The sequence below is a fragment of the Canis lupus genome, chromosome 2, assembly GCF_011100685.1.
Source record: "Canis lupus familiaris isolate Mischka breed German Shepherd chromosome 2, alternate assembly UU_Cfam_GSD_1.0, whole genome shotgun sequence".
Lineage (NCBI taxonomy): Eukaryota > Metazoa > Chordata > Mammalia > Carnivora > Canidae > Canis > Canis lupus.
Window position 1 is genome coordinate 58,988,675 of NC_049223.1, and position 25,108 is coordinate 59,013,782.

General features: G+C 41.4%; 1 protein-coding gene across 2 annotated transcripts; it reads right to left on the bottom strand.

Moving 5' to 3' along the window:
- Positions 1–25,034, bottom strand: OGFOD1 (2-oxoglutarate and iron dependent oxygenase domain containing 1). Of its 2 annotated transcripts, none has more exons than XM_038531011.1 (13): positions 24,610–25,034; positions 22,467–22,612; positions 18,229–18,275; positions 14,847–14,947; positions 11,470–11,586; positions 10,795–10,886; positions 10,460–10,588; positions 10,078–10,191; positions 8,365–8,444; positions 7,804–8,117; positions 3,791–3,913; positions 3,265–3,323; positions 1–755 (listed from the first exon to the last, which is right to left on the bottom strand). In XM_038531011.1, the coding sequence occupies exons 1-13, from the start codon at positions 24,974–24,976 to the stop codon at positions 594–596; spliced, it is 1,851 nt and encodes a 616-aa protein (XP_038386939.1). In that variant the 5' UTR covers positions 24,977–25,034; the 3' UTR covers positions 1–593. The 2 variants fall into 2 exon arrangements, with proteins under 2 accessions (XP_038386939.1, XP_038386940.1); XM_038531012.1 differs by lacking the exon at positions 24,610–25,034 and adding an exon at positions 24,304–24,532.
- Between the last annotated feature and the right edge of the window lie 74 nt (positions 25,035–25,108).

Genomic DNA, 25,108 nt, shown 5'->3' on the forward strand with positions numbered 1-25,108 from the left:
TGAACCTTGAAGTCTTTATGCTAGGTGAAATAAGCCAGTTGCAGAAGGACAAATATTGTATTGTTCCACTTCTATGAACCGAGAGCGCCAGAAAGTGGAATAGGGCTGGGGGCTTCCAGGGGCTGGGGGTGGGGAGTTAGTCTTTAATGGGGACAGAGCTCCAGTCCAGGAAGATGGAAACGTTCTGGAGGTGGATGGTGATGACAGGTGCACAACCACATGAGTGTATTCAATGTCACTGAAGTGTACATTTAAAGTTGCTTAAAATGGTACACTTTATGTCATGTATATTTTACCACACACAAAAACTTTTAAAAAATCACTAAGGAAGCCCATATGGAAAACAAAAAAGTGAACATAAAAAAAAAGAAAGAAAAGAAAAGAAAAGAAAAGAAAAAAAAGCCTTTTTTTTTTTTTTTTTAAATCAAGAGAGAAATACCTGGCTCCAAGCCCAAGGTCTAGATTGAGGACAGTGATGAGGAGTCCTACCACACACAGATTCTAAGGACACCATCACACGGGTCACCTCGTGGCTTTTGCGTACTTCCCAGTACCGAGGAGGGGTCTCTTTCTTTCAGTTTTGCCCAGCCCTGTCATTCATAATAGACAAATGAAAAGTCCCAGAAACCGGTTCTATTTGGGAAAGCTTTCTTTTGTTCGAGGCTTCGGTGGTTAATATGCTTGACAAATTTCAGAGTCTCTCTGTCTCTGTAGACCAATGCCAAAGAGTTGTTTTCTGGATTCACTGTTAGCAGCTGAAATAAGTAAATATAATGACACATCAGAACACAGAACTTATTCTCAACTCTTTTCTTCAATGATTCACCATGAAACAGATGGTTTTCACATCATGTACTCAGACTGGCAGTAGAGGATCTTTAAAAAGATCCTTTACTAGGAGGAGCCTCTGGCTGTCAAGGCATTTTCGTGAGTCCCATTCCAGTACATACCCAGAAATATTTTACCTAATGCATTTATTTCTTACTATATTGAAAGATTTCATGGGAATGCACCATGTAACTATTAGCTTACGTGCAATTTCTCAGTAGAGTAGAATAAATGCTTACTGATCATCCTTTGGCATCTTTATTCCTTGCTGGGTACTTTTTTTTTAAGTTTATTTTTAGTAATCTCTATTCCCAACAGGGGGCTTGAACTCATGACCCCGAGACCAAGAGTTGCCTACTCTTCCAACTGAGCCAGCCAGGTGCTCCTAGAAAGATATATATATATATATATATATAGATTGATCGATCGATATATAAATTTAAATTCAACTTATTAACATATAATGTATTATTAGTTTCTGAGGTAGAGGTCAGTGATTCACCAGTCTTATGTAATACCTAGTGCTCATCACATCATGTGCCCTCCTTAATGCCTACCACCCAGTTACCCCATCCTCCACCCCTCACCCCTCCAGCTACCCTGTTTGCTTCCTATGATTAAAAGTCTCTTATGGTTTGTCTCCTTGTCTGATTTCACTGTTTGATTTTTTCCTCCTTTCTTCTATGCTTCTCTGTTTGTTTCATAAATTCCACATATGGGTGAAATCATATAACTTTCTCTGACTGACTTATTTCACTTAGTATAATACCCTCTAGTTTCATCCATGTTGTTGCAAATGGCAAGACTTCATATTTTGATGGCTGAGTAATACTTCTTTGTATATATATTCCACATCTTCTTTATTCATGCATCTATCAGTGGACATCTGGGCATCTATTATAGACACTGCTGCTATAAACATTGGGGTGCAGGTGCCCCTTCAGATCACTACATCTGTATCTTTGGGGTAAATACCTAGTAGGGCAATTTCTGGGTTGTGGGATAGCTCTATTTTCAACTTTTTGAGGAAGATCCACACTGTTTTCCAGAATGGCTGCACCAGCTTGCTTTCCCAACAGTGTAAGAGGGTTCCCTTTTTTCCGCATCCTCACCAACGCCTGTTGTTTCCTGAATTGTTCATTTTAGCCATTCTGACAAGTGTGAGGTAGTCTTTCATTGTGGTTTTTATCTGTATTTCCATGATGCCAAGTGATGCTAAGCATTTTGTTCTGTGTCTGTTGGCCATTTGTATGTCTTCTTTGGAGAAATGTCTGTTCATGTCTTCTGCTTATTTTTTTAATATTTATTTATTCATAAGGGATACACAGAGAGAGGCAGAGACACAGGCAGAGGGAGAAGCAAGCTTCTCACAGGGAGCCCGCTGTGGGACTTGATCCCAGGACTACAGGATCACATCCTGAGCCAAAGGCAAGACGTTCAACCACTGAGCCACCTAGGTGTCCCTTTTCTGCTTATTTCTTGAATAGATTATCTGTTCTTTGGGTGTTGAGTTTGATAAGTTCTTTACAGATTTTGGATACTAGCCCTTTATCTGATAAGACATTTACAAACATCTCCCATTCTGTCAGCTATCTTGGTTTTGTCGACCATTTCCTTTGCTGTACAAAAGCTTTTTATCTTGATGAAGTCCCAATAGTTCATTTTTGCCTTTGTTTCCCTTGCCTTTGGAGACATGTCTAGCAAGAAGTTGCTGTAGCTGAGGTCACAGAGATTGCTGCCTCTGCTCTCCTCTAGGATTTTGATGGATTCCTGTCTCACATTTAGGTCTTTCATCCATTTTGAGTCTATTTCTGTGTATGGTCTAAGAAAATGCTCCAGTTTCATTCTGTCCAATTTTTCCAAAACCATTTGTTGAAGAGATTGTCCTTTTTCCATTGGATATTCTCTCCTGCTTTGTTGAGTTAGTTGGCCATGGAGTTGAGGTTACATTTTCTCTCCTTTTTTTTTCTTTTTTTTTTTTAGTCTTTAAAAATTTTCACCTTTACCTTCTATCCTTTCATTGAATTTAATATAATGTATATACAATATAATGAATTGCTCTGTTCTGTTCACCTGTCTGCTGAATACACACTATTAGAAATTAGAACCACTGCAGGGAGATCATCATGGATTTATCAGCTAAAGACACTGGCAGAAGGTCAAAAGACTGGGTCTCTGAAGGATGAAAGCTTCCTCAAGAATTAAAAAGGAGGGATGCCTGGGTGGCTCAGCAGCTGACTGTCTGTCTTTGGCTCAGGGTGTGATCCCAGGGTCCGGGATCGAGTACCGCATCGGGCTCCCCATGGGAAGCCTGCTTCTCCCTCTGCCTGTGTCTCTGCCTCTCTGTGTCTCTCATGACTAAATAAGTAAAATCTTAAAAAAAAAAAAAAAAAAAAAAGGACTAAAAAGGATAGTTTGCTGTCAGAAGCAACTTACCTCTTCATCTTCACCTTTGGCAATGTAGGAAGTAAAACCACCAAATTCTGGCTCCCAGCCTTACAAAGGGAAAACAAACAGCATTCAGAAAGCTCTCCATCATCTTCTTACATCGCTGATCCCACATTGCTTAAAGCTGGGGAATCTGTGAGCTCAGTACTAGTAACTGATTCTATGAACTATAAGCTTGAATTTACCATTCAATCAACATTGAGTAAGAATTGAAAATGAAGAATTAAATGTAAAATGCACCTGGAAGGACAATTACATAAAAGATGTAGATCTGGGGGGTTAGTTGGTGGGAAATTATGGTTTGGTCCCCATCCCCCATACCTGAGTCAAAAATAAAATCCTCTGGGTTGGAGCCTGAAGTTCACGACCCCCCAAGATCCCTTCCAACAGGGAGCTTCTGTGATCTGCGATTCTGGCCAAGGCACATTACTTCTAAACTGGTTCAGCTGGAGAGAGCCACCAGGAGACTCCCTTCTTAAGGGAACAGTTCACTGTGGTCCTTTCTGCCTCTTACCTTCACAGCCACAGTAGAGAAGTAAGTCCAGGGCAAATTCAGTCTTGCTGTTGTCATGGATCAAAGTGTAGTGACCGGTCTTCCAACGCCTCAGCTCCCCCTGGCATGTGGGAACACTTGAGTCTAAGAAAAAATAACAGAAAGCCAGAAAAAACTTAAAATAATTTTGAAACAGGAGCGTCTGAGTGGCTCAGTTGGTTGAGCATCTGACTCTTGATTTCAGGGCTGTGAGTTCAAGCCCCCTGTTACGTTCCATGCTGAGTGTGGAGCCTACTTAAAAAAAATAAACAAACTTTGATGCAACTGCTAGATTGTGATGGAACAGTAAATAGGAAAGATGCAGTACTAAAGGGAAGCCATTCCCATAAACCTGAGCTACTGCTCCACCAAACCAGTCTTACAGTGATTGTCAGAAATGTGTCGTGTACTATTTGAGGGGAAAGCCTTGACACTCTCTTTCTTTCTAAGAAATTTTTGATGGAATACACATTTAGTTCCCAAAATAAAAAACTATAACGTGAATAAATGTTGTAAGTTTAAATGGATTCCCCAGCTGCCTGCCGTGTCTCCTATTATTAACACCTTAGTCTTAGTGTGCTTCACTTGTTACTATTGACAAACCAATGCTGATACGTCATTTTTGACTAAAGTCCATAGTTTACATTAGGGTTTACTCCTTGTGCTATACATTCCATGGGTGATGATAAATGCATAATGTTGAGCATCCATCATTATGGTATCTTACAGAATTGGTTTGAGTGCCATAAAAACGCCCTGTGCTCCACCTATTTCTTTTCTTTTCTTTTTTTTTTTTTGCTCCACCTATTTCATCCCTCCCTTTGTCCTAATCCCTCCCAACCACTGATTTCACTCTCTTTAGTTCTCCTTTTCCAGAAGGTCATAGAGTTGGAATTATACAATAAATAGCCTTTTCAGACTGGCTTCTTTCACTCAGAAGATGCACTTCAGTTAGGTTCCTCATGTCTTTTCTGGGCTTGATAATGTGCTTCTTTTTAACTTCATCCTGTTGTAGTCAGAGAGGGTACTATCTATGATATCTTTATTTTTTTAAGTTTTCACTTTTCTAAAGATATTAAATAATCTTTCCACCCAACGTGGGGCTCGAACTCACAACCCAAGACCAAGAGTCCCACTCCACTGACTGAGCCAGCCACCCACCCCAGTATCTATCTTTTAAAATCTACCGAGACATAATCTGTGGCCTAAATTATGGTCTGTCCTGGAAAATGTTCTATGTTCACTGGAGAAGAAGGTATGTGCCATTGTTGTGGGGTAGAATGTTCTGTGTTTTTTTTTTTTTTAAAGACGTTCTGTCTTCACAGATCAGAAGTCTTTTTTTTTTTTTTGAAAGATCTTATTTATTTATTCATGAGAGACACAGAGAGAGAGGCAGAGACACAGGCAGAGGGAGAAGCAGGCTCCATGCAGGGAGCCCGATGTGGAACTCGATCCCAGGACCCCAGGACCACGTCCTGGGCCAAAGGCAGGTGCTTAACCACTGAGTTACCCAAGCGTCCCAGAATGTTCTGTGTTAAACCTGTTACATCTAGCTGGTTTATCGTGTTCAGTCCTCTTGGGCACTGACATCTCTAGCCACTACTGGACAACTGTCTCATTTCTCCCTCCAATTCTGTCAGTTTTTGCTTCATATTATTTTCAGAATGTCATCAGGTACAGAAACATCTGTAATCATTGTATCTTCTTGCTGTACTGAATTTTAAAAATATAGAATGTACTTCTTTGTCTCTTCTAATCTTTCTTTTTTAAAAAAAAATATTTTATTTATTTATTCATGAGAGACACAGAGAGAGAGGGGCAGAGATACAGGCAGAGGGAGAAGCAGGCTCCATGCAGGGAGCCCAATGTGGGACTCACTTCCAGGACCCCGGGATCATGCCCGCAGCTGAAGGCAGACAGTCCACCACAAGTCACCCAGGCACCCTAATCTTTTTGATTTAAAGTCTATTTTGTTTGGGTGCCTGGCTGGCTCAGTTGGTAAACTGCAACTCTTGATCTCAGGGTCATGAGTTTGAGCCCCAATGCTGGGCGTGGAGCCTACTTAAAAATAAATAAATAAAAACACAGTTTATTTTGTTTGATATAAGTAGAGCCACTCCCGCTCTCTTCTGGTTACTATTTGCATGGAACATCTTTTTCCATCTTTTTATTTTCAATCTATTTGTGTCTCTGGATCACAAGTGAGTCTCTTGTAGACAGCAGATAGTTTGAGTTCTGTGTTGCTGTCTATTCAGTCAATCTCTGTCTTTTGATTGTCATTTACATTTAAGGTAACTACTAGTAAAGAGAAATTTAAATCTGTCATTTTGCTCTTTGCTTTCTAAAAGCCTTACAGCTTTTTTGTCCCTCATTTCCTGTATTATAGTCTTTTGTGTTTAGTTGGTTTCTTGCTATTGAAAATGTTTAAGTTCCTTTCTCATTTTCTCCTATGTATTATTTTATAGCTATTTTCTTTCTGGGTACCATGCAGGTTACATTTAACATCCTAAAGTTATAAAACCTCTAAAGTTATAAAAGTTCTGGCCTTGTCACCACTTTTTTCTTTAAGATGATAAACTTTACAAACAGTTACTTTTCACATTTGCCTCTGTATTGCCACCTGCTTTGGCCCAGTGACTTGCAACCAGTAGATGCTCAGTAATAGAACAAAGCATCTTTGGCTGCCTGTATAGATATTTTCCAAGTTCCAGGTTCCCATGAAAATGAAACCAAAAAGGAAGAGAAGTTAACAAATACTTTTTTAAGAAGCCCACAAGGCCCCATTGATGTTCACCTGATTTCTTTTAGGGTCTAAGTATAGATGCCATTATCGATTCTCAAGGAAAGTCAACCTTTTTCTTAAAGAAAGGCTATCCTGTGTATTGACTGGCACAGAAAAAGCCACCTGGCTCTGGTTGTTCTAAGTATCTACGGTGACCAAAGCGACAGGTCAGTCAGTTTGGGAGGCCACAGAATCGTGTTACGCTGCTGTGGATTCTGTGTCTCGCTGCTGGCTTTGTTTCCGTGGGTACCTATCTCTCTTGTCTTTGCTCTTCTGACTGCAATAGGGTCCTTCTCAAGAAACAGAATGTAAGCAGGCTGAGTAAAACTGAGGAGAGGAATCGGGCACCAGATGTTCTTGTCTGATTTAGTAGGTGCCAAACTGTGTACACTGAATTGGTAGCTGCTCAGTTACTGGTGCCAAAATTTCCACAGAAGTCTAACCTCTTAAATTCACTATCTTTTTCTCTTTTTGATCTTGTTTGTGGAGAAGGAAAGACTTCCTGTACTTTTTTTTTAAGTCTATTTATTTATTTTTTTACTAATCTACACACCCCATGTGGGGCTCGAACTCATCCCCGAGATCAAGAGTCAAACGTTCTTCCACCTGAGCCAGCCAGGTGCCCCTAGACTTCATCTACTTTTAATAGTTTCCTTCTACCTATCTGCCCAAATTCAAGCAAGTTTTTCTTAGGCTATTATTGATCCTTAGCAGAAATAAGCCATTCACTTTCCTTTCTTTGATATTCTTGTGTTTTAGAGTAGTTTGGGGGCAAAGTCAGTCCTATTTCTGTCCAGTGTTGATATATTGTTAGCCTAATAAAATGTATGGCTGCTCCTCCAAACTAGAATGTTCTTCCCACAGATTCTTCCTGTTATTCCGATCTGAGCTTGGACAACTGCTCCTGAGACAGGCTTTTCTAATTGCCTGGTCACCTCAGAGGCCACTTGGGTTGTTTCTCAGCACACAACCCTATTCAAATTTTCTGCAAATGCCTCTCATTATGGTTTCATTGTGGTTTGTGGACACGTTTAAGCTCTGTCCTCTCCCTCTAGAATATAAACTCTGGGAGAGCGAAGACTTTGTTCTGTTCTCCAGCTCCCGAAGCAGGCCTAGCAGATCACAGATGCTCAAGAAATGTTTGCTGGATGAATCAATGGTTGAATGGTGAATGCTTAATGGTCACTAAGGATGAATCATAACCATGGCTTACCTTTCTTTGCTTCGTTTTCCTCTGACTCCGGGTCTGTCTGTTCCTGGCTCTGCTGGCTGCAGCTGCGGAAGGCTGTCTGCTTGCTTTCTGGCCCAGGGGAGCTGTGGCTTGTCCCTTCTTCAGTGTTATCAGTGGCAGAGGCTCCTTCTCCCTCTTTTTGGTTCTCCATCTCATCTTCTTCTGAAGGGGCCAAGAAGTGAAGTTTGAGGCCTGTGAAGTTGGACAGCAGCAAGAACAGAGCCTCGGAGCGAAATAATTCCATGCAGTTCTTCAGAATGTCGGGGAGCTTGGTCTCCTCAGCTTTCTCATAAAACCTGGAAAGCAGTGATGCCAGGCTGTTTATCAAAGGCACAGATGTACAATTATTCATGGGGTAAAAGCTGATCACCAGTTTTGTACCCCACTCCCTAAGTCCTTACACATCCAACTCAAGCACAAGTAGGCTCTGTCAAGGTGTGCTACTGGATGTCCCTGGGAATGAAACATCACCAGGGCCGATGTCCTATTATTGGAAGACAAATAGGCAGGTGCTGAATGCATAAGCAAATGTCTGGATGCTACCTTTTGTTAGGGGGACCTCGGCTGCTCCATTTCACATCTCCTTTCTCCAAAGCCTCACAGACCTCCGCAAATTTCTCAGGCTGGAAAATGAGCAAAGAAAGAAGCAGTTTGCAAGTCTCCCTAGGATCCCACACTGGTCTTACAGGCAGGACTGTACTGCAGAATCCTGCTGGCTGATTCCTAAAAAGGCCAGTAGACACTCATCCCCTTTGCCCAAGATCCCCCAGGCCTGATACAGTGCAGCCAGAACAAAGACTGATAATCATCAGCATGCCAAGACACTCCAGTATCAATTTGGGCTATTTCCACTAGTGGTTGTACAGCTCATGTCAAATCGCTAAACCTCTCAGACTACTGTATTTATAAAACAAAGATCATAATACAGTCTCTTCAATTCATAAGACGTGAGGAAAAACAGTTAAACTGCCTAACAGTCAACGTCATCACACTGAGAGTCTCTGTAGGCCTCACCCTTATGTAACCAACTTTCTAAATAGAAAAAGCCAAGTGTAAAGCAAGAAGCTGATTAATCTATTGAAATTTGCTTTCTATGTATATGTTTAACATAGCTTCCCAAGGAGTGTTCTCAAAACAGTAGCCCTATCAGCTGTAAAGGAGGAAAGAGGATCCCAAAGCCTGGTTTAGGTAAGGCTAAATAAAATACGATCAAACAAGTTTATTTACTATAAGACTTCTCAAATTCTTTGATATGCTAACGTCAGCTTTAAAGTTCTGAGAGAGACAGAGAGACAGAGAGAGTGAGAGACAGTATGAGTCTGTCTCAATCTTTTTCTCATGGAGGAAAGCTCTTGGGTTTGTGCTTCCATGGGACCCAGGGTCAACTGTGAAGCACCACACCACATCTTGTTTGGCTCTCACAACAACTCTTCAATATGAGCAAGGCAGCTCTCATCCCAGTTTCACTGATGATGAATTAAAAGCTCTAGGAAATTCAGTGACTTGCTCAGGTTAATAAAACCACAGAGCCAGGACATGAATATAAAGTCTTCTGACTCCTGATATACTTCCCTCTCTGCTGAAACACACTGTCTCGTCATTGTCAAACATTCATTAATACATGATGATCAGTTAATAATCTATTTTTTACTAAAAGCAATAGTAAACTTCTAGGAAACCATATTTGCTAAATGAATAGGAAGGAAGCTACCTACAGCTCCCTCTCAAGCATAGAAGTTTGTGTGTGTGTGTGTGTGTGTGTCTGTGTGTGTAGCACTGAGATTCCAGATAACTAGGTAACACACTAGGGACTCTTATTTTTTTTTAAAGATTTTATTTATTTATTTATTCATGAAAGATACACACAGAGGGAGGCAGAGACATAGAGGGGGAAGCAGGCTCCATGCAGGAAGCCCGATGTGGGACTCGATCCCCGGACTCCAGGATCATGCCCTGGACCGAATGCAGACGCTCAACCGCTGAGCCACCCAGGCATCCCCACACTAGGGACTCTTAACCCACTAAGCATACAACCAATACCAACGTTAGCTACTAGCATCGCTTATATATTTTATTGGAAGAAAAGGATGATACAAACATTCTAACCAGGAACTAACCAAAAACTCCTTTAGTGATGTCTATTCACCCATCCAAGCAGCAAGAAAGACAAAAGCACAAGTTGTTTTAACAATGAGATTTTGTTAGGGCCTGCTACTTACGTCCCCAAGATAGACTGGACAGGATGTGCTGGCTTACCTTAAGGAACTCCTTGAGGAGAATTTCAGACCTTTCTTCAAACTCTTCTTGAATTTGAACTTGGTAATCCATGTCCAGATAAGTAGGGTTGATCCAATCATACAAAATTTCATGCTTACAAAGAAGCAGCAGATGCAAAATGTGAATTAACAATTCCTATTGTCTTTGTTCTTACATCACTTCATGCTAGTAAAATATATGCAAAACCTCACTTTATTATCTTCTCCTTGTTACACTTAAAAGTGCTGGAAAACTGCCTGAGAAACACTATCAAAAGTTTACCTAAGAAAAGTGAAAGAGGAAACTCAAAGTCCAGTTTCATTATCAGGAAAACAAACCATACAGTAAAGCTTCTAAGATAAGAACAGGCGTTTATCCTTACATCTTGTGGGATGTGAGGGCTCCGAGGTATGAGAGGTTCAAAGTAGTTGGGAGGTCGGGTCAGTGAAGGACCATGAAACCAGCCACTTATAGACAAACGTGACTTTTCTTCAGATAGGACTTCAGACACCTGAAAGGACAAGGAGAGCAGCAGATGAATGTACCAGCTAAGTGGGAGGATGACTGGCCAGGGCGTGCCAATTTCCAGATCTGTCACACTGGATGTGGGTACCACCTGGCCATGGAAGTCCAACAGGAAGCTGTCACATTTTGTTAACAGAGGACTAAAAGGCATGATTCCTAGTACGCTATATATTTGTGGCTTATAATCTTTACCTGGTGAAAGGATACTGGAGACACTTCAAAGAAAACCAATGTGTTCCATGAAGGGATGAGAGACTTGACAATCTGCTTTGGTTGAAAGTGTTCTGCACCAGGAGAGAACACAACCACAAATGTGACTTCGTTACCACTGAATACTTTCAGGCTGCCTTGTTTCACTTTGACAGTTTTCAGATTTCTGAGGGGAATTTCATGTACCCTGCAGATCCCAAAATGCCACCCCCTTCCATCTGTTTCATTCATGCCTGCTAGTTCCACTAGGTGACCACTGTTCTTACTATGGCATCTGTCTGTTATCGAGGAGGGGGACAATAAGTTTGGAAAGTTTTCTAAAGTCAACATCTGGTGTTGGTCATTAGGAAACAACCCTGACTTCCTGTCAGATGGACTGGCCCCGGAAGACCGATGGCTCCAAGTAGCTTTCCAGGCGCTGCACTTTCCACGGTCATTACTCAGGAGTAGGGAATGACTACTCCTCATGTCAACAGACTCCCCCTCAGGAGTAATGATTCCAAGTACAATGTAGAGAGGTGGCTGTCAGGGCTGGTGTCCACTCCCCCTGAGACTGTCACCCGATTGAATGGCTTCCAGCTCCTTGGAGGAGTACATGCATTGTGTATAAGAGCTCTGAAGTGGCTACTAGTGCTTATGAGCATGTGCCTGTCTTACCATCAACGTCATACAGGTCCAGGGTGCCCCCCAAGCTCCTGTCCCAGGGAGGAACCAGGTACAGAATGAAGGCTATCCGGCGCCCTTCCAGCTCGTCGTCATGGCAGAGGAGGGCATCTGCAATAGTGCAACACATACTTTAACGTCCCTGTGACCACAAGGAGCAGCCACTAATCTGATCCTGCGATTTAATACTGGTCCATCTGATGTTCACCTGTACTGTGAGCTCCTCCAGCTCTGAAATGACATGTATCATTCCTGTTTTATAATCAGAGACATAAAACAGGGCATATGGAAAACTCTAAAAGCACTAAAGAGCAAATATACGGACAGATCCCAGGGATAATCATTAACAGTATTTTTTTCATATATTCTTCCAGTATTTTTCCTATACACATTTGCTTTAAAGAAAAAATGGGTGTCCTACAATGATTCTTTGGTGGATGTTTTATTATCTGGCAAGTGTCCATCTCTATCACTATACACACCTGTCATTGATTTTTTTAATGGCTGTATAGTTATTCTACTATACAGATTATGAATTATCTTCTTTCTCCTTTAATTATCTTCTACCTAGGCACCTGGGTGGCTCACTCAGTTAGGCATCTGCCTTTGGCTCAGGTCATGATCTCAGGGTCCTGCGATCAAGCCCCACATTGGGCTTCCTGCTCAGCGGGGAGCCTGCTTCTCCCTCTCCCTCTGACCCTCCCTTCCACTCACATTCTCTCGATCTCTCAAATAAATAAATCTTTTTTAAAAAACCCTTCTACTTGTTTCCATTTCTCACCTATTAAGAAAAATGCTTCAATGACCAAATGAACATCACTGTACATAGATCTTTTGGTACTGGTTCCTGTTAATTTCCTGAGCTAAAACATCTAAAAGGGTCAGGTGGGACTAAGCAAGGTAGGCATCCGTGCAGGGCAGGAGAGGGAAGGTATGCTACAGTGAACTGTGATTGTTCACACATGGAGGGATTGTTTTGATAAAGAAATACACTGAAAATAATGGAAACCATGGTTCTCATTGCTGAGGAAGGAAATTACAAATACGGAAATGGAGAAATGTGGGATTAACCCTATGGTGTTGAACTGGAACTGTAGGAATCAATGTGAATTGAGTTTCCTATGTATGTAGATATTTATATAGTCAGATATCTACATATTTCTAGATCTTCTAGATAAACACATAAATTCACATGTGAATGTACATGCATCCGTGTTTGCTGCCTCTTTTCTACTGAAAGGCCTGGGAGCAGTGATGCCCTAATAGCAAAAACACCTAGCGTCCAGATCCTGATTTTTAAGCAGCATTTATCACTAAAAGCAACCAAGGTTCTTTGGAAGACTGGCAGACTCTGAGTCTAGAGCAGGGGAAATATAAGACAAGCTTGAAAAATCTTGTTTTGCTAGGAAATAAGATATATAAGAATGATGGGGACACATCAACAGGACATGGAAATCAGTTTAAAGGGGCTCCCATTGATTAAATCAGGGACAGTATGAGCATCACTATAATACAGCAACTGATTATAGCCCATTATATAAACAGTAACCCTTAAGTCTACACTGACAAATATATGAATAAACAAATGGAAAGAGGGGAAGGTTTCCTTTACAGCAGAATGATAACTAATAAGTGTAAAGGAAATGATTTTATTATTAAAAAAATTACCATTTGGCAACTGCATAAGTAATAATTTAGCAAGAAATGGCAGAGGATGCTAAAACAAGCAAATTAAAGTTGGAGGAGAAATGGGATATTTACATAATCTTTGAGTATCTCCCCAAAAAATTCTTATTAACTTACAGAGAGAAAAAGAATTAAGTTTACAGTGGGAAACGTGACATCAGCTACCACCTTAAGTAATCAAAGTTAGTATGACTAGACCAATACACATAGAAACCATGTACCACTTGATGTAGTTAAAACAAAACAAAAAAAAAGCATAATTAATTTTGTAACATTCCTACCAAAAACGCAAGGCTTGAATCTAATCACGAGGAAGCATCAGACAAACCTAATTGAGGGAAGATTTACCAAATGAGACATCTGCAAACCTTAAAACCATGAAAGTCCAGGCAAAACTGATGAACTGTTCTAGATTGAGAGAGACCAAACCAGGCATGACAGCTACGTGTACTGTGTAATCCTGGATGGGATCCTTTGGCCAAGAAGTACCAAATAACTGAAATTGAATGGAGCCTATGGATTAGATGGGAATAATGTATTGATCTTAATTTCCCGATTTTTTAAAAAAGGCTTTATTTATTTGAGAGAGAGTATGTGTGTGAGAGAGAGAGCACAAGCAGAGGGAGCGTCAGGCAGAGGGAAAGGGAGAAGCAAGGCTCCCTGCAGAGCAGGGAGCCCAATGTGGGCCTTGATCCCAGGACCCCAGGATCATGGCCTGAGGCAAAAGCAGACACTTAACTGACTGAGCCACCTGGGCGCCCCTTAATTTCCTAGTTTTGATGGTTTATTGCCATCATCTAGGAGAACGTCCCTGTTGTAGGAATTATTGAAGTTCATAGGAATTATGGAGCAGTACAGCAACTTACTCTCAAGTAAAACAGGAAAAATTATTTGTGTGAAGCTTGCCACTTTTCTGTAGGTTTGAAATTATTTCAATTAAAAAGGAAAAAGTTTTTAAAAAGCGTGTATATTGGGACTCGTCCTGCGTATCACTCAGTTATCCTTAAAAAGTTGTTACCAATTTATACTTCCCCATTATACTTTATACTGTATGAGAGTAAACTCAAGTCAAAATTTCACTTAGTAAACAAACCAAAACACTTTTTCTTTCAGGTGAAAAAGCAAACACGTTTTCAAAAAGACATTTCTATGCTCACAAAAGGGAACTGGTGACAAAGGATACCTCTGAAGAGAAATGGAGACAAAGAGAAGGTGCTGGAGCCTGTCAAGGTTTACAATGCATCCTTCTATGCTGTTCCAAGTTTTTTCCTTAAGAATGTAGTCCATTATTACCTTCAAAAACAATAACAACAGAAAGAAAAGAAAAAGAGGCTCCAAGCGATATTTGCTCCCTAGGAAGCCTAAGAGTAGTTTACAATACTACCTCTGAGTTTCCTGACACTGTACCCGAAGTCGGCATGTGTGTGCATTATCAGCATTTTTCTGAAAATTTGGTCAATGGCCTCCATCATATTTCCACCAAAGAGAACCACCGCTTTATCCCTTCCAATAAGATGGGTGTTTCGGTGTTTGAGCCGGGTCAAATTTTCCTTCTTAAGAAGCTCCCACTGCTGTGAGGGGACATGTGCAAGTCTAGGATCCTGGCACGCCAATGCTATTTTGCTGCCACTGTTTAGTTAAAAGCCTGCGAGTCCTCCAGACATCAAGGGCTTTATCTTTCTTACCGGAGAATTCATATTTAGCACAGGACATGTCAATAGTTGATTCCAGGTCAATCTGGGAAATGTCAGCAAGCCAGGTCCGGAAATCCTCAAACAGAACTTTCCTAGAAATGTCAACAAGGGTAACTTGTTAGCCATAGTGTTTGGATCTCAGCCACAGCTACTTTTTCCTAGAGGCTGCAGTAGCCCCTTAAGGACTTGGAACCGAAATAAAGAGAAAAAAATACAAATCTCTCTACTGTAACAGATTTTTGTTCTGCTGTTTCATTTTACTTTCTTCCTCTTAAATTCATATTATGCCCTATCACAGCAGTGCTTTGCCCTCTCTCATAATTTATCACACCGATGTTCCTTTCTGAGGTTACTGATTTTTAGATATATTTTCCAGCACTAATACTATTCCACTGGTTAGTGACCACTTGGGTGACACTGTTGCAGATTAAAAACTTTAAGCTGTAATAATGGTGAATATTATGCTGTGTAGGATCTGGAAAAACTCTCATAGAAGTTCTGATGCTAGCAGGATACCAATAAGAGATGCTGAACATTCCCATTCAACAGCTAATGTGGCTCTCTATAGAAATCTCTTTAACACAATTTATAACTCACTCAGCCAATCAAATTTGAAATTATGCTACTCTTGAAGAATTGAAAACATTTTGAAAGGACTTATATCGGTTCACATTTTGCACAGACAGTTTTTGGATCATCTTCCTCCAAATGTACATAACTCAAATTCCCATAAAATGCAACTACGCTGTTCATAATTAAATATCATGTCTCCAGGCTGATCTCCTAAAATTTTAATCTACACTATGCATTGCCAATCCAAAAAATTCTATAAAGCACTGTGCTAGGCTGGTCTAACCAGAAGTGCCATGTAACTTCAAAAACAGAGTTGCAAGTTATATTGAATGAACTAGCAAAGTGCTGAAGGAGGCTTGGGTTGTGGGTGGCAAACATTTCTGCAAAATCTTGACACTTTAAGCAATTATTATCAAAGCCTTAAATCCTTCTTTTACTGGTAGTATTGGTTTCCTCAAATGTATTCCATAAAAAGCTCTTTCTATAGTTTCTCTATGAGAGTGTCATAAGGACAGGGTTATTTTATCATTATTCTCATTTATTAATTGAATTTATCAGAAAAATCACAGAACCCAACTAGTAAGTATAAAGATCACCTTTCTATAGACTATGGAATCTCATCTCTCACATCATCTGGCTGTTATCCTGTGGGTACAGAATGGAACCTCAGTCCCAAAGGAAATGCTTACCAGAGTCATGCTGTGAACTAAGGGGATATTTTAAAGTGTGACTGCCTTTCTTTGGAACAACAACAACAAAAGGTCTAAGTAAATATGAAATATTATGAGTTACAGTTAATTCATGAGCAATACTTCAGAATCTGGAAGAAATAACCATCTGTGCAGGTTGCCATTTATATACGAAAATGTCCCAGAGGAAAAAAGAGAAAAAATGATTTCTGCATAACAAAAAAAGTTATTACAAAGTAACATGTGCTACTGTAGCAAAACTAAGTGGGGAAAAACACTCTATAAGTAAAAAGAAACTGTTAAAAAAAAATCTGAAATCCTACTAGCCAGATTTAAACATTCCATTCTTCTGTCTTTTCCTTTGCACTTAGATAGCCAAACAGATCCCTTTTTGAAAAATCATTCACACTGTGTGTGCTGTTTTGCCATCTTTTCTCTTGACAAGTGCACTGCATCAAGTCTAACATGCCTCCCCTGTAAGAAGTATTATTTTACATATTACTTAAAAGTGTTGGGATCCCTGGGTGGCGCAGCGGTTTAATGCCTGCCTTTGGCCCAGGGCGTGATCCTGGAGACCCGGGATCGAGTCCCACGTTGGGCTCCCGGTGCATGGAGCCTGCTTCTCCCTCTGCCTGTGTCTCTGCCTCTCTCTCTCTCTGTGTGTGTGACTATCATAAATAAATTAAAAAAATTAAAAAAAAATGGCTTAAAAAAAAAAAAAGTGTTGCCAGTTAAACTGGGACACAACAGTAATTTGTGAGACACCGGATCTCAGCAGTGCTGACATGTAAAAAAAAAGAAAACGTATCTTAGAATTAGTGAAATCAGGTTTAACTTTTTCGTCCTCATGTGTAAAAGTTCACACATATTGTATTTAACTGCTGCAGTTTCCTGCTCATGCTTGTATCATCATCTATATAAATCTCAACGCATGGTCATATTATTTGTACACAATTTTTCACTGTTTTGGGGTGCATGGGTGGTTCAGTGGATTGTGTATCCGACTCTTGATTTTGGCTCAGGTCATGATCTCAGGGTTGTGGGACTGAGGTCTGCATCAAGCTCTGTACTCAGGGGGAGTCTGCTTAAGATTCTCTCTTCCTGAGCCTCGGTGTCCAACGAAAGATGAATGGATAAGGAAGATGTGGTTTATGTATACAATGGAATATTACTCAGCTATTAGAAATGACAAATACCCACCATTTGCTTCAACGTGGATGGAACTGGAGGGTATTATGCTGAGTGAAGTAAGTCAGTCGGAGAAGGACAAACATTATATGTTCTCATTCATTTGGGGAATATAAATAATAGTGAAAGGGAATATAAGGGAAGGGAGAAGAAATGTGTGCGAAATATCAGAAAGGGAGACAGAACGTAAAGACTGCTAACTCTGGGAAACGAACTAGGGGTGGTAGAAGGGGAGGAGGGCGGGGGGTGGGAGTGAATGGGTGACGGGCACTGGGGGTTATTCTGTATGTTAGTAAATTGAACACCAATAAAAAATTAAAAAAAAATAAAAAAAATAAATATAGTTAATGATAAAAAAAAAAAGATTCTCTCTTCCTCTGCCCCTCCTCTAACACGTGAATGCTCTTTCTAAATTAATCTTTAATTTTTTTTTTCATAATTTTAAACATTACAACACGAGAACTTGTATGGGATTTTTGAGCATATCCTTGATTATTTTCTCAGGATAAATTCTTTTTTTTTTTTTTTTTACAGGATAAATTCTTTTAAGTTGAATGACACTACAAAAAAATAAGCACAATTTTAAGTTTTGATAGTTTTTAAAACCATCATCTAAGAAAAACTGCAGCAGTGTATAAAGGGATCTATACTTTGTTAACACTGGGGGTTTTGAATATTTTCCAACCTAATATGTGAAAAATGGTTCCAGCAGTGTTTCCTTGATTACTAACAAGGTTGAACACTGAGAAGTTGGACTCAGACTGACTTGAGTTTGCATCTTAGCTCCCTCTGTCTTCATCTAGGAAGGCCTGAAGAAGTTACTTAATCTCTCAGTCTGTTTCCTCCTCTATGAAATGGGATAATAACATAATGTTATATGACATAACATCTTCCGCACCCGACAAATATGATCAGTTGTTTACCTTAAAGCACAGATGTGAGGCTCTCGTCTCTTCTTCAAATCATCAGACTTGATCATAAAAAAGGAAAAAAGGAAAAAAAAAAGCATTTCCTTTATCTATTAGACACACAGAGGAAAGCAGTTCAGGGAGTGCCCTCACAGTATTAGCATCGTGGTGAAGAGCCTGAACTCTGAAGCCAAGTTGCCTGTGTGTGATGCACGGCCCCTCTAATGGGAGCTCAGGTGGGTTACTTAACCCCTCTGTGCCTTATTCATTCAACAAATACTTAAAGAGTTATTGACAGTAGAGCTTATATTCTTTTTGATGGAGACAGACAGTAAACATAAAAAGCTAATGGTTAGTATGAAAGAAAGTGACAAATGCAGAGGGAAAACCAGCAGGGTATGAGGTTACTAGGCGTGCAGAAGTGGAAAGGGGCTTGTGAGTACAAACACAGTGGCCAGGCTAGGTTTTGCTGAGTGGAACAAAGCCTTGAAGGACGTTGGGAAACATGCCAAGGGAATATCTAGGCAAAGAGATTTGAGGTTCCAGGATGCCTGGAGGGCTCAGTTGGTTAAATGTCTGACTCATGATTTTGGCTCAGGTTGTGATCTCAGGGTCATGAGATCAAGCCCTATATCGGGTACCCTGCTCAGTGTGGCATCTGCTTGGGACTCTTTCTCCCTCTGCCCCTCCCCATTGTACTCTCTCTCTCTAAAAATAGATAAATAAATCTTAAAAAAAAAAAAAAAAAAAAAGGAAGAAGAAGAAGATTCAAGGTCCTGAGTGTGAAGCATGCCTGGCCTAGAAATCCAAGGAGACTGTGTGGCTGGAGCAGAGGGAATGTGGGGAAGAGCAGGAGATGAAGCCAAAGAGGCAATAGGATGCCTGGGAGCTCTTCTAAGTAATTCCTTCTGCCAACGAAATGAGGAACCATTAGAGGTTTTGAGCAAGGGAGTAACAGGATCCCATGTACATTTTAAAAAATTGAGATAAAATTCACATAATTTAAAATTTACCATTTTAACTGAGTATGTAATTTAATGGATTTTAGTATATTTGCGGTGTTGTGAGACCACCACTACTGATTCCAGAACATTTATCATCCCCACCCCCAAAAGAAACATTATATCCATTAGGCAGTTAGTCCTTCATACTCTTCTCCCCCAGGGTCTTGGCAACCATTAATCTACTTTCTGCCTCTCTATAGGGATTTGTGTAGTTGGGACATTATATATAAGCAGAATCCTATGGCACATGGCCTTGCACATCTAGCTTCTCTCAACACATTCCCATGGCTCCTCCATGTTGCAGCAGCATTACATGCCATTCCTGTTCCTGGCTGAGTAGTATTCCATCATGTGGAAAGACCACACTCACCTGTCCGTTCATCCGGTGATGGACATTTGGGTTCTTACCACTTTTTAGATATTATGCATGATGCTGCTATGACAATTTGTGTACCTGTTTTTATGTGAACACGTTTTCAATTCTCTAGGGTCCATTGTTGTTTTAAAAGAACACAATGGCTGTGATTGTGTAGGTGGGCAGAGTGAAAGAAGGAAGACTAGTTAATACCTAACAGAATAATCCTCATGAGAGGCAAAGATGCCTTAGACTGGGTGTTAGCTGTTGGTAGTAGAAGTGGAAGGAAGTGGGTTTTTCTAAATATGTTTTGAAGACAGAGACTGCAGAATTTCCTGACGAACTGGTATGAGGTGAGAGAGGACCTGAAGGTTTTTAGCTGAAGCCACCTAGAAAGATCGATTCACTGGGATGGGGAAAACTGCAGGTGGAGCTGATTTAGGAGGAAAAGATCAGGAGTTTAGTTTTGGACCTAAGTGTGAGCCACTTAACACATATCCAAGAGTAGAGGCAAAGCCATGGGATTCCCTGGAAATCGGCCTGGAAGTGGCCCAAGGGCGAAGCCCTAAAGTACTCTCTCATTAAGAAGTCAGGTACAGGGGGCCTGAGTGGCTAAGTCAGTTAAGCCTCTGCCTTTAGCTCAGGTCATGATCTCAGGATCCTGGACTCAAGCTCCATGTCGAGCTCCCTGCTCAGCGGGGAGTCGCCTTCTCCTTCTATTCCTTCCCCTGCTCTCTCTTCCTAATAAATAAATAAAATCTAAAAAAAAAAAAAAAAAGGCAGGTACAAAATGAAGACCTACCAAAGGAAACCAAGAGCTTGCTAGAGAGGCAGAAGGAAGACCAAGAGAACATGGCTCTCTGAAAGTAAAGAAAATGTATCCAGGAGAAAGAAGTAACATAGTAGCTCAAGTGCTGCTGGGAGGTCAAGTAAAATGAGTCCTGAAAACCCATGCCTGGATTCATTAATATGAAAGTTGTGAGTGACCTTGAAAATGTAGTTTCAGTGGAGTTGTAGGTAAAAGCCTGATGAAAAGTGGGCTTAACCAAGAATGGGGAAAGTATTTGAGAAAATACATATAACTTATATGGAACTTTACTGTCGAGAGGAGCAGAGGAATGAGGTGAAAGGCAAAGTTAGGTCAAAAGTATTTTTTCCTTAGGAACAGCTTTCTTTTGTATGTCACAGAGGTGGACCAGAAGAGAAGAAAAAGACAGATGTATTCCCTTCATCTGTAAAACAGGAATAGTAATGTACCTCCTTCATATGACTGTTGAGGACTTAATGAATTAATCACTATAAAAGCACTTAGCATGGCATAAAGCAAGCACTCAATAATACTTGCTTTAAGATATAAAGAATATCAGGCAACTCCTAGTGACACACTTGCTTAGGAGGGTTGTAAGACGTCATACACTTAATTATTAAGGCGATTCATAGCACAAGCAAAGAAAAGGGGATACAAGCAAAGTTTGAAGGGACAGGAGACTGAAAATAGGTTTTACATTTACTGTTTTAGGATGAAGTTCAGTCCCAAAGTGAGCGTAGTAAAAACTATTTACAGCAGAGAAGAGTTTTGCCAAACACCCATGTGATCTAAAGTAATCTTTTTTTCCCCTTCTCATTACCCAGGGTCCTTTTTATTATTTTGCCACTCACTGACATCACAGAAGTATTTTCATCTACCAAACTGCATTAGGTAAAAACCAGTTTGACTTCTCAGTTTTAGTAATCAGAGATACATATGTCCATAAACCAACAAAGAGACCTAGTGTTATTGTTGTTATTAGTGTTATTGTTATTAGTGTTATTGAAGTTGATATAATTACAAAGGCGGACAATTGTGGCTTTTAATTAACCTATGTAACTTTACTAAGATAACAGCTTCATTTTCATCAGGTTTCCTGCATTATTAAGAGTTGTATGGTGTGTGTATTTAAATTGGCTAATTCAATTATATGTATAAGGCCCAAAGATAGACCGGGGGATACAATCAGCTCTAGTGCAAAAGAATAGAAGTAGGAGAGGGAAATCCTGTTATTTACTCTCTTATCCTAAATAAAAGAGAATTCAAAGGGTTAAATGCAAAGAAAACAAAATAATTCTTCATCTTTTTCATTTTTACATTATTCTGTGATTTTTAAGAGCTGATATCCTTGAGATTTTATAAAGGATTTCCAAGAGTGATGTACATCATGCACTAAAAAGATATTTCCCTCAAGCTGGGGAAACCAATGACCTATATTTCTGTACCTGGACTGAGCCCTGTCTTTCAAGAGTAGAAATACCAGCCTTGATTTTGATGTGGTCTTTCCTGCCAAATTAAATAGTCCACCAAAAAAAGAATAGATCTAACTCTCCATGGGCGTACTGCAATGCACAGCATACTGCAATACATCAAGCCACCTAAAATAAAGACGTGAACTCAAAAATTTAAATGGGTATTATTTTCCAACATACAACTCTCTTCAGCATACTAATTCCCAAAATGTACTTACCCCCCGCCCCCTTTTATTTCAATAATGTACTTAACTCACTGGCTTACTGTATTTCTTAACTATCTGTCATCATCACTAGCACCTCTCTTATTTTTAGATTTTGAAGTCTGACAAGGAACTGTCAGAGGCTTCCGTGCAATACACCTAACACATCATTAACACTCAGTAAGCTAAAAAACAAACAAACAAACAAACAAACCCAAAAACAAAACAAAACAAAAAACCACTCAAATACTCAGTAAGCTCATGTGGAATGAATGAGTGCTTTTCACAATGTCAAGGCAAGGACCCTCCAAAGCAAACTCGATTTAAAACCTCAAATCTAAAGGTAATGAATGATTTCGTAGATAATGAATTTCTGAAGTGGAAGGGTAAATGTCAAAGGGACATAAATACCTGTTGGAACTTATATAAATCATTATACTTTTCATGGAAGTCCAAGTTCAAAAGTTCCTTCTGAAGCCCTTCCAGAAAGTTTTGGCTTTGGATGAAGTTGGGGATCACACAGTGAAGAAAGGGATCCATGTCCATGACAATGGCCTCTGTTGGAAGGAAAACATTACTTATGGCTTTTTCTCCTTTTATATTTTTGATGTGATTAGCAGAGCAGAGAGAATACAAAAGGGAATGGTCATGAATTTTCAGAAACCTAGTACTTAAAGATTAGGGGGAAGAAGTATAAGCTCTTCCCTTTTTTCTTTACCCATTCAAGACTCCTTTTTAAACATATTGTACTTAAAATACCGGTCCTTAGGAGTACTGGTGATATCACTAAATTAAGGTTCCTGCTCTTTTATGAGTTTTTAATATTTTAAATTTTTATTTTTTTAAGATTTTATTTATTTATTCATGAGACACACACACACACACACAGAGATATAGAGGGAGAAGCAGGTTTCCTGTGGGGAGCCTGATGTGGGACTTGACTCCAGGACCCCGGAATCATGACTGAGCTGAAGGTAGACAGACGCTCAACCACTGCACCACCCAGGTACCCTACTTTTATGAGTTCTTTAGCTTGACAATTAGCTATTGAACTAAATATATTTTAGATTCTTTATTCATTTTCCCCAAACTTAAACAAGCAAGTTAAAAATGAGAATAGAAGGGTGCCTGGGTAGGTTAGGCATCCAGCTCTTGATTTCGGCTCAGGTCATGATCTCAGGGTTGTGAGGTAGAGCCTTGCAGCAGACTCCACACTGGGTGGGGAGCCTGCTTAAGGTTCTCCCTCTCCTCTCCCTCTGCAGACCCACCTTGCAAAAAAAAAAAAAAAAAAAAAAAAAAATGGAAAGAGAGAATAGCATTACTGGCTGGCAAGTTTTCTTTGACCCTGCCTTTTCTTTCCCCAGGTTACAGTTAGAGGCATATATATATATATATTTAATCAGTTCTAGCTAACTCTCTGATGCCTTGATTTCTGTCTCAACATTTTCCCTACTGCCTCTGATACTCTAGATTAGGTACCCTCTAATATTAATAGCCACCACCACCACCCACCCCGTGCCAAACACAGTGGTGCTTTACACCCTTGAGGTCACTTCATCTCCTGGGCAACCCTTTGGTAGACATATCATCACTGTTTCCATCCTACAGCTGAGGGTATCGACAAGTCCCTGCGTGTACAGAGCTTGGCCTTTAGACACTAGGCTCTCCCTTTCTACGTGCATCCAGGCACCCAGGACTCACCCCCCTCCAAAGCACTTCACGACTGAAACAAAAATCACGGCAAACTCTAGGAGGGAAAGCGTGATGCAAAGCAGAATTCTCATCCTCTAAAGCGGCATCTGAAGCCGAGGCCGGAATCGTTCAAGGTGGGTTCCTTCCCCTGCTCAACACTCGTTTACTTCCACGGGTCGCGTGGCCGGCTCACAGGCGTGTAAAGGCGAGTAAGCTCGGGTGCCAGCTGTCTGGCAGCTCACCACAAATGCCCTGGCTACACTATTTTGGGATAACCGATCACTGCCCTCGGAGGAACTACGAACTCGGCGTGCCCTCTGCTTCCCCAAACTCTCGGGCCTACGTTTCTCGGTCTTCTCGGATTTCTAAACCCACACCGAACTTGGAATGGTAGAGAGCAGCAGGAGAGTGAGAGGTGGCCGCCGTCACGCCGTCTCCCAGGGCCTCCTGTCTCGCGGCCCTGCCGCCCGGGGTTCGGGGGTTCGGGGGTTCGGCTCGATGGCAGGACTCGAGCCCGACCCCGGGCGGCAGCTCCCCCTCCACAGCGCCCAGTTACCGTGACGGAACGGCGTCCGGCGGCTCCAGGCCTCGGACACCTGCTTTTTCAAGGTTTCTTCCGTGACAGCGTCCGAAAACTCCGCTATCACCTCCTTCTTTCCCTTTTTCCCCGCCCGGCCCGGGCTGGGCTCAGCTGGCCGCTTCCCATTCATCTCCTCTTAAGCTCCAGACCCACGCCACACTGATGAAGCAGCTACTTCCCTAAGCTGACTACAATTCCCAGAATGCCCGTTTCCCGTGTTCCCCAGCGCCGCCCAATAGGAATTATAAAAGTAAGAGGAGGTGGAACCCATTCGTGACTTACCAATGGAAGCTCCAGATATTGCGGCCATCTCATCAGCGATTGGCCCAGTGGCGCTTAGGCAAGCAGGCCACCGCCTCTCCACTTCCTGCCGCCAGAGGCTCCGGATGCACTTCCGGCGTGCCTTCGCCTCCTCTTGCGCTCTCCTGTTAATGGCCGGTGGCGGCTGCTGAGGGGGACGCAAATAACCGCTGCCGGCGCAGGGAAAGTCTCCCTGCCCGCCCCGCTTCTTCTCGCCGCCAGTACTCGAGCTCGCCAGCATGTCTGTGGTGCCGCCCAATCGCTCGCAAACCGGCTGGCCCCGGGGGGTCAACCAGTTCGGCAACAAGTACATCCAGCAGACCAAGCCCCTCACCCTGGAACGCACCATCAACCTGTAAGTGCGGCCTGGCCCTGGCGCTCCCTCGCGCGCGCCGCCCCTCTTCGTGGGCGCTCCCAGAGGCTCCCGAGCTCCTTCCGGCGCGCCCCCGGCGGGCTCCCCGCCTCCCCGCCTCCCCGCCGC

Excerpts from the sequence above, each read along its gene's own strand:
- OGFOD1 (XM_038531011.1), bottom strand. The coding sequence starts at position 24,976 with ATGGTGCGTTCCAGGGTGAGGGGCTTGGTCTGCTGGATGTACTTGTTG. Across the intron at positions 11,587-14,846 it reads TGCTAAATATGAATTCTCCG|ATGCCCTCCTCTGCCATGAC; the intron begins GTAAGAAAGATA and ends GCACTATTGCAG. Across the intron at positions 10,192-10,459 it reads GCCCTCACATCCCACAAGAT|CATGAAATTTTGTATGATTG; the intron begins GTAAGGATAAAC and ends CTTCTTTGTAAG.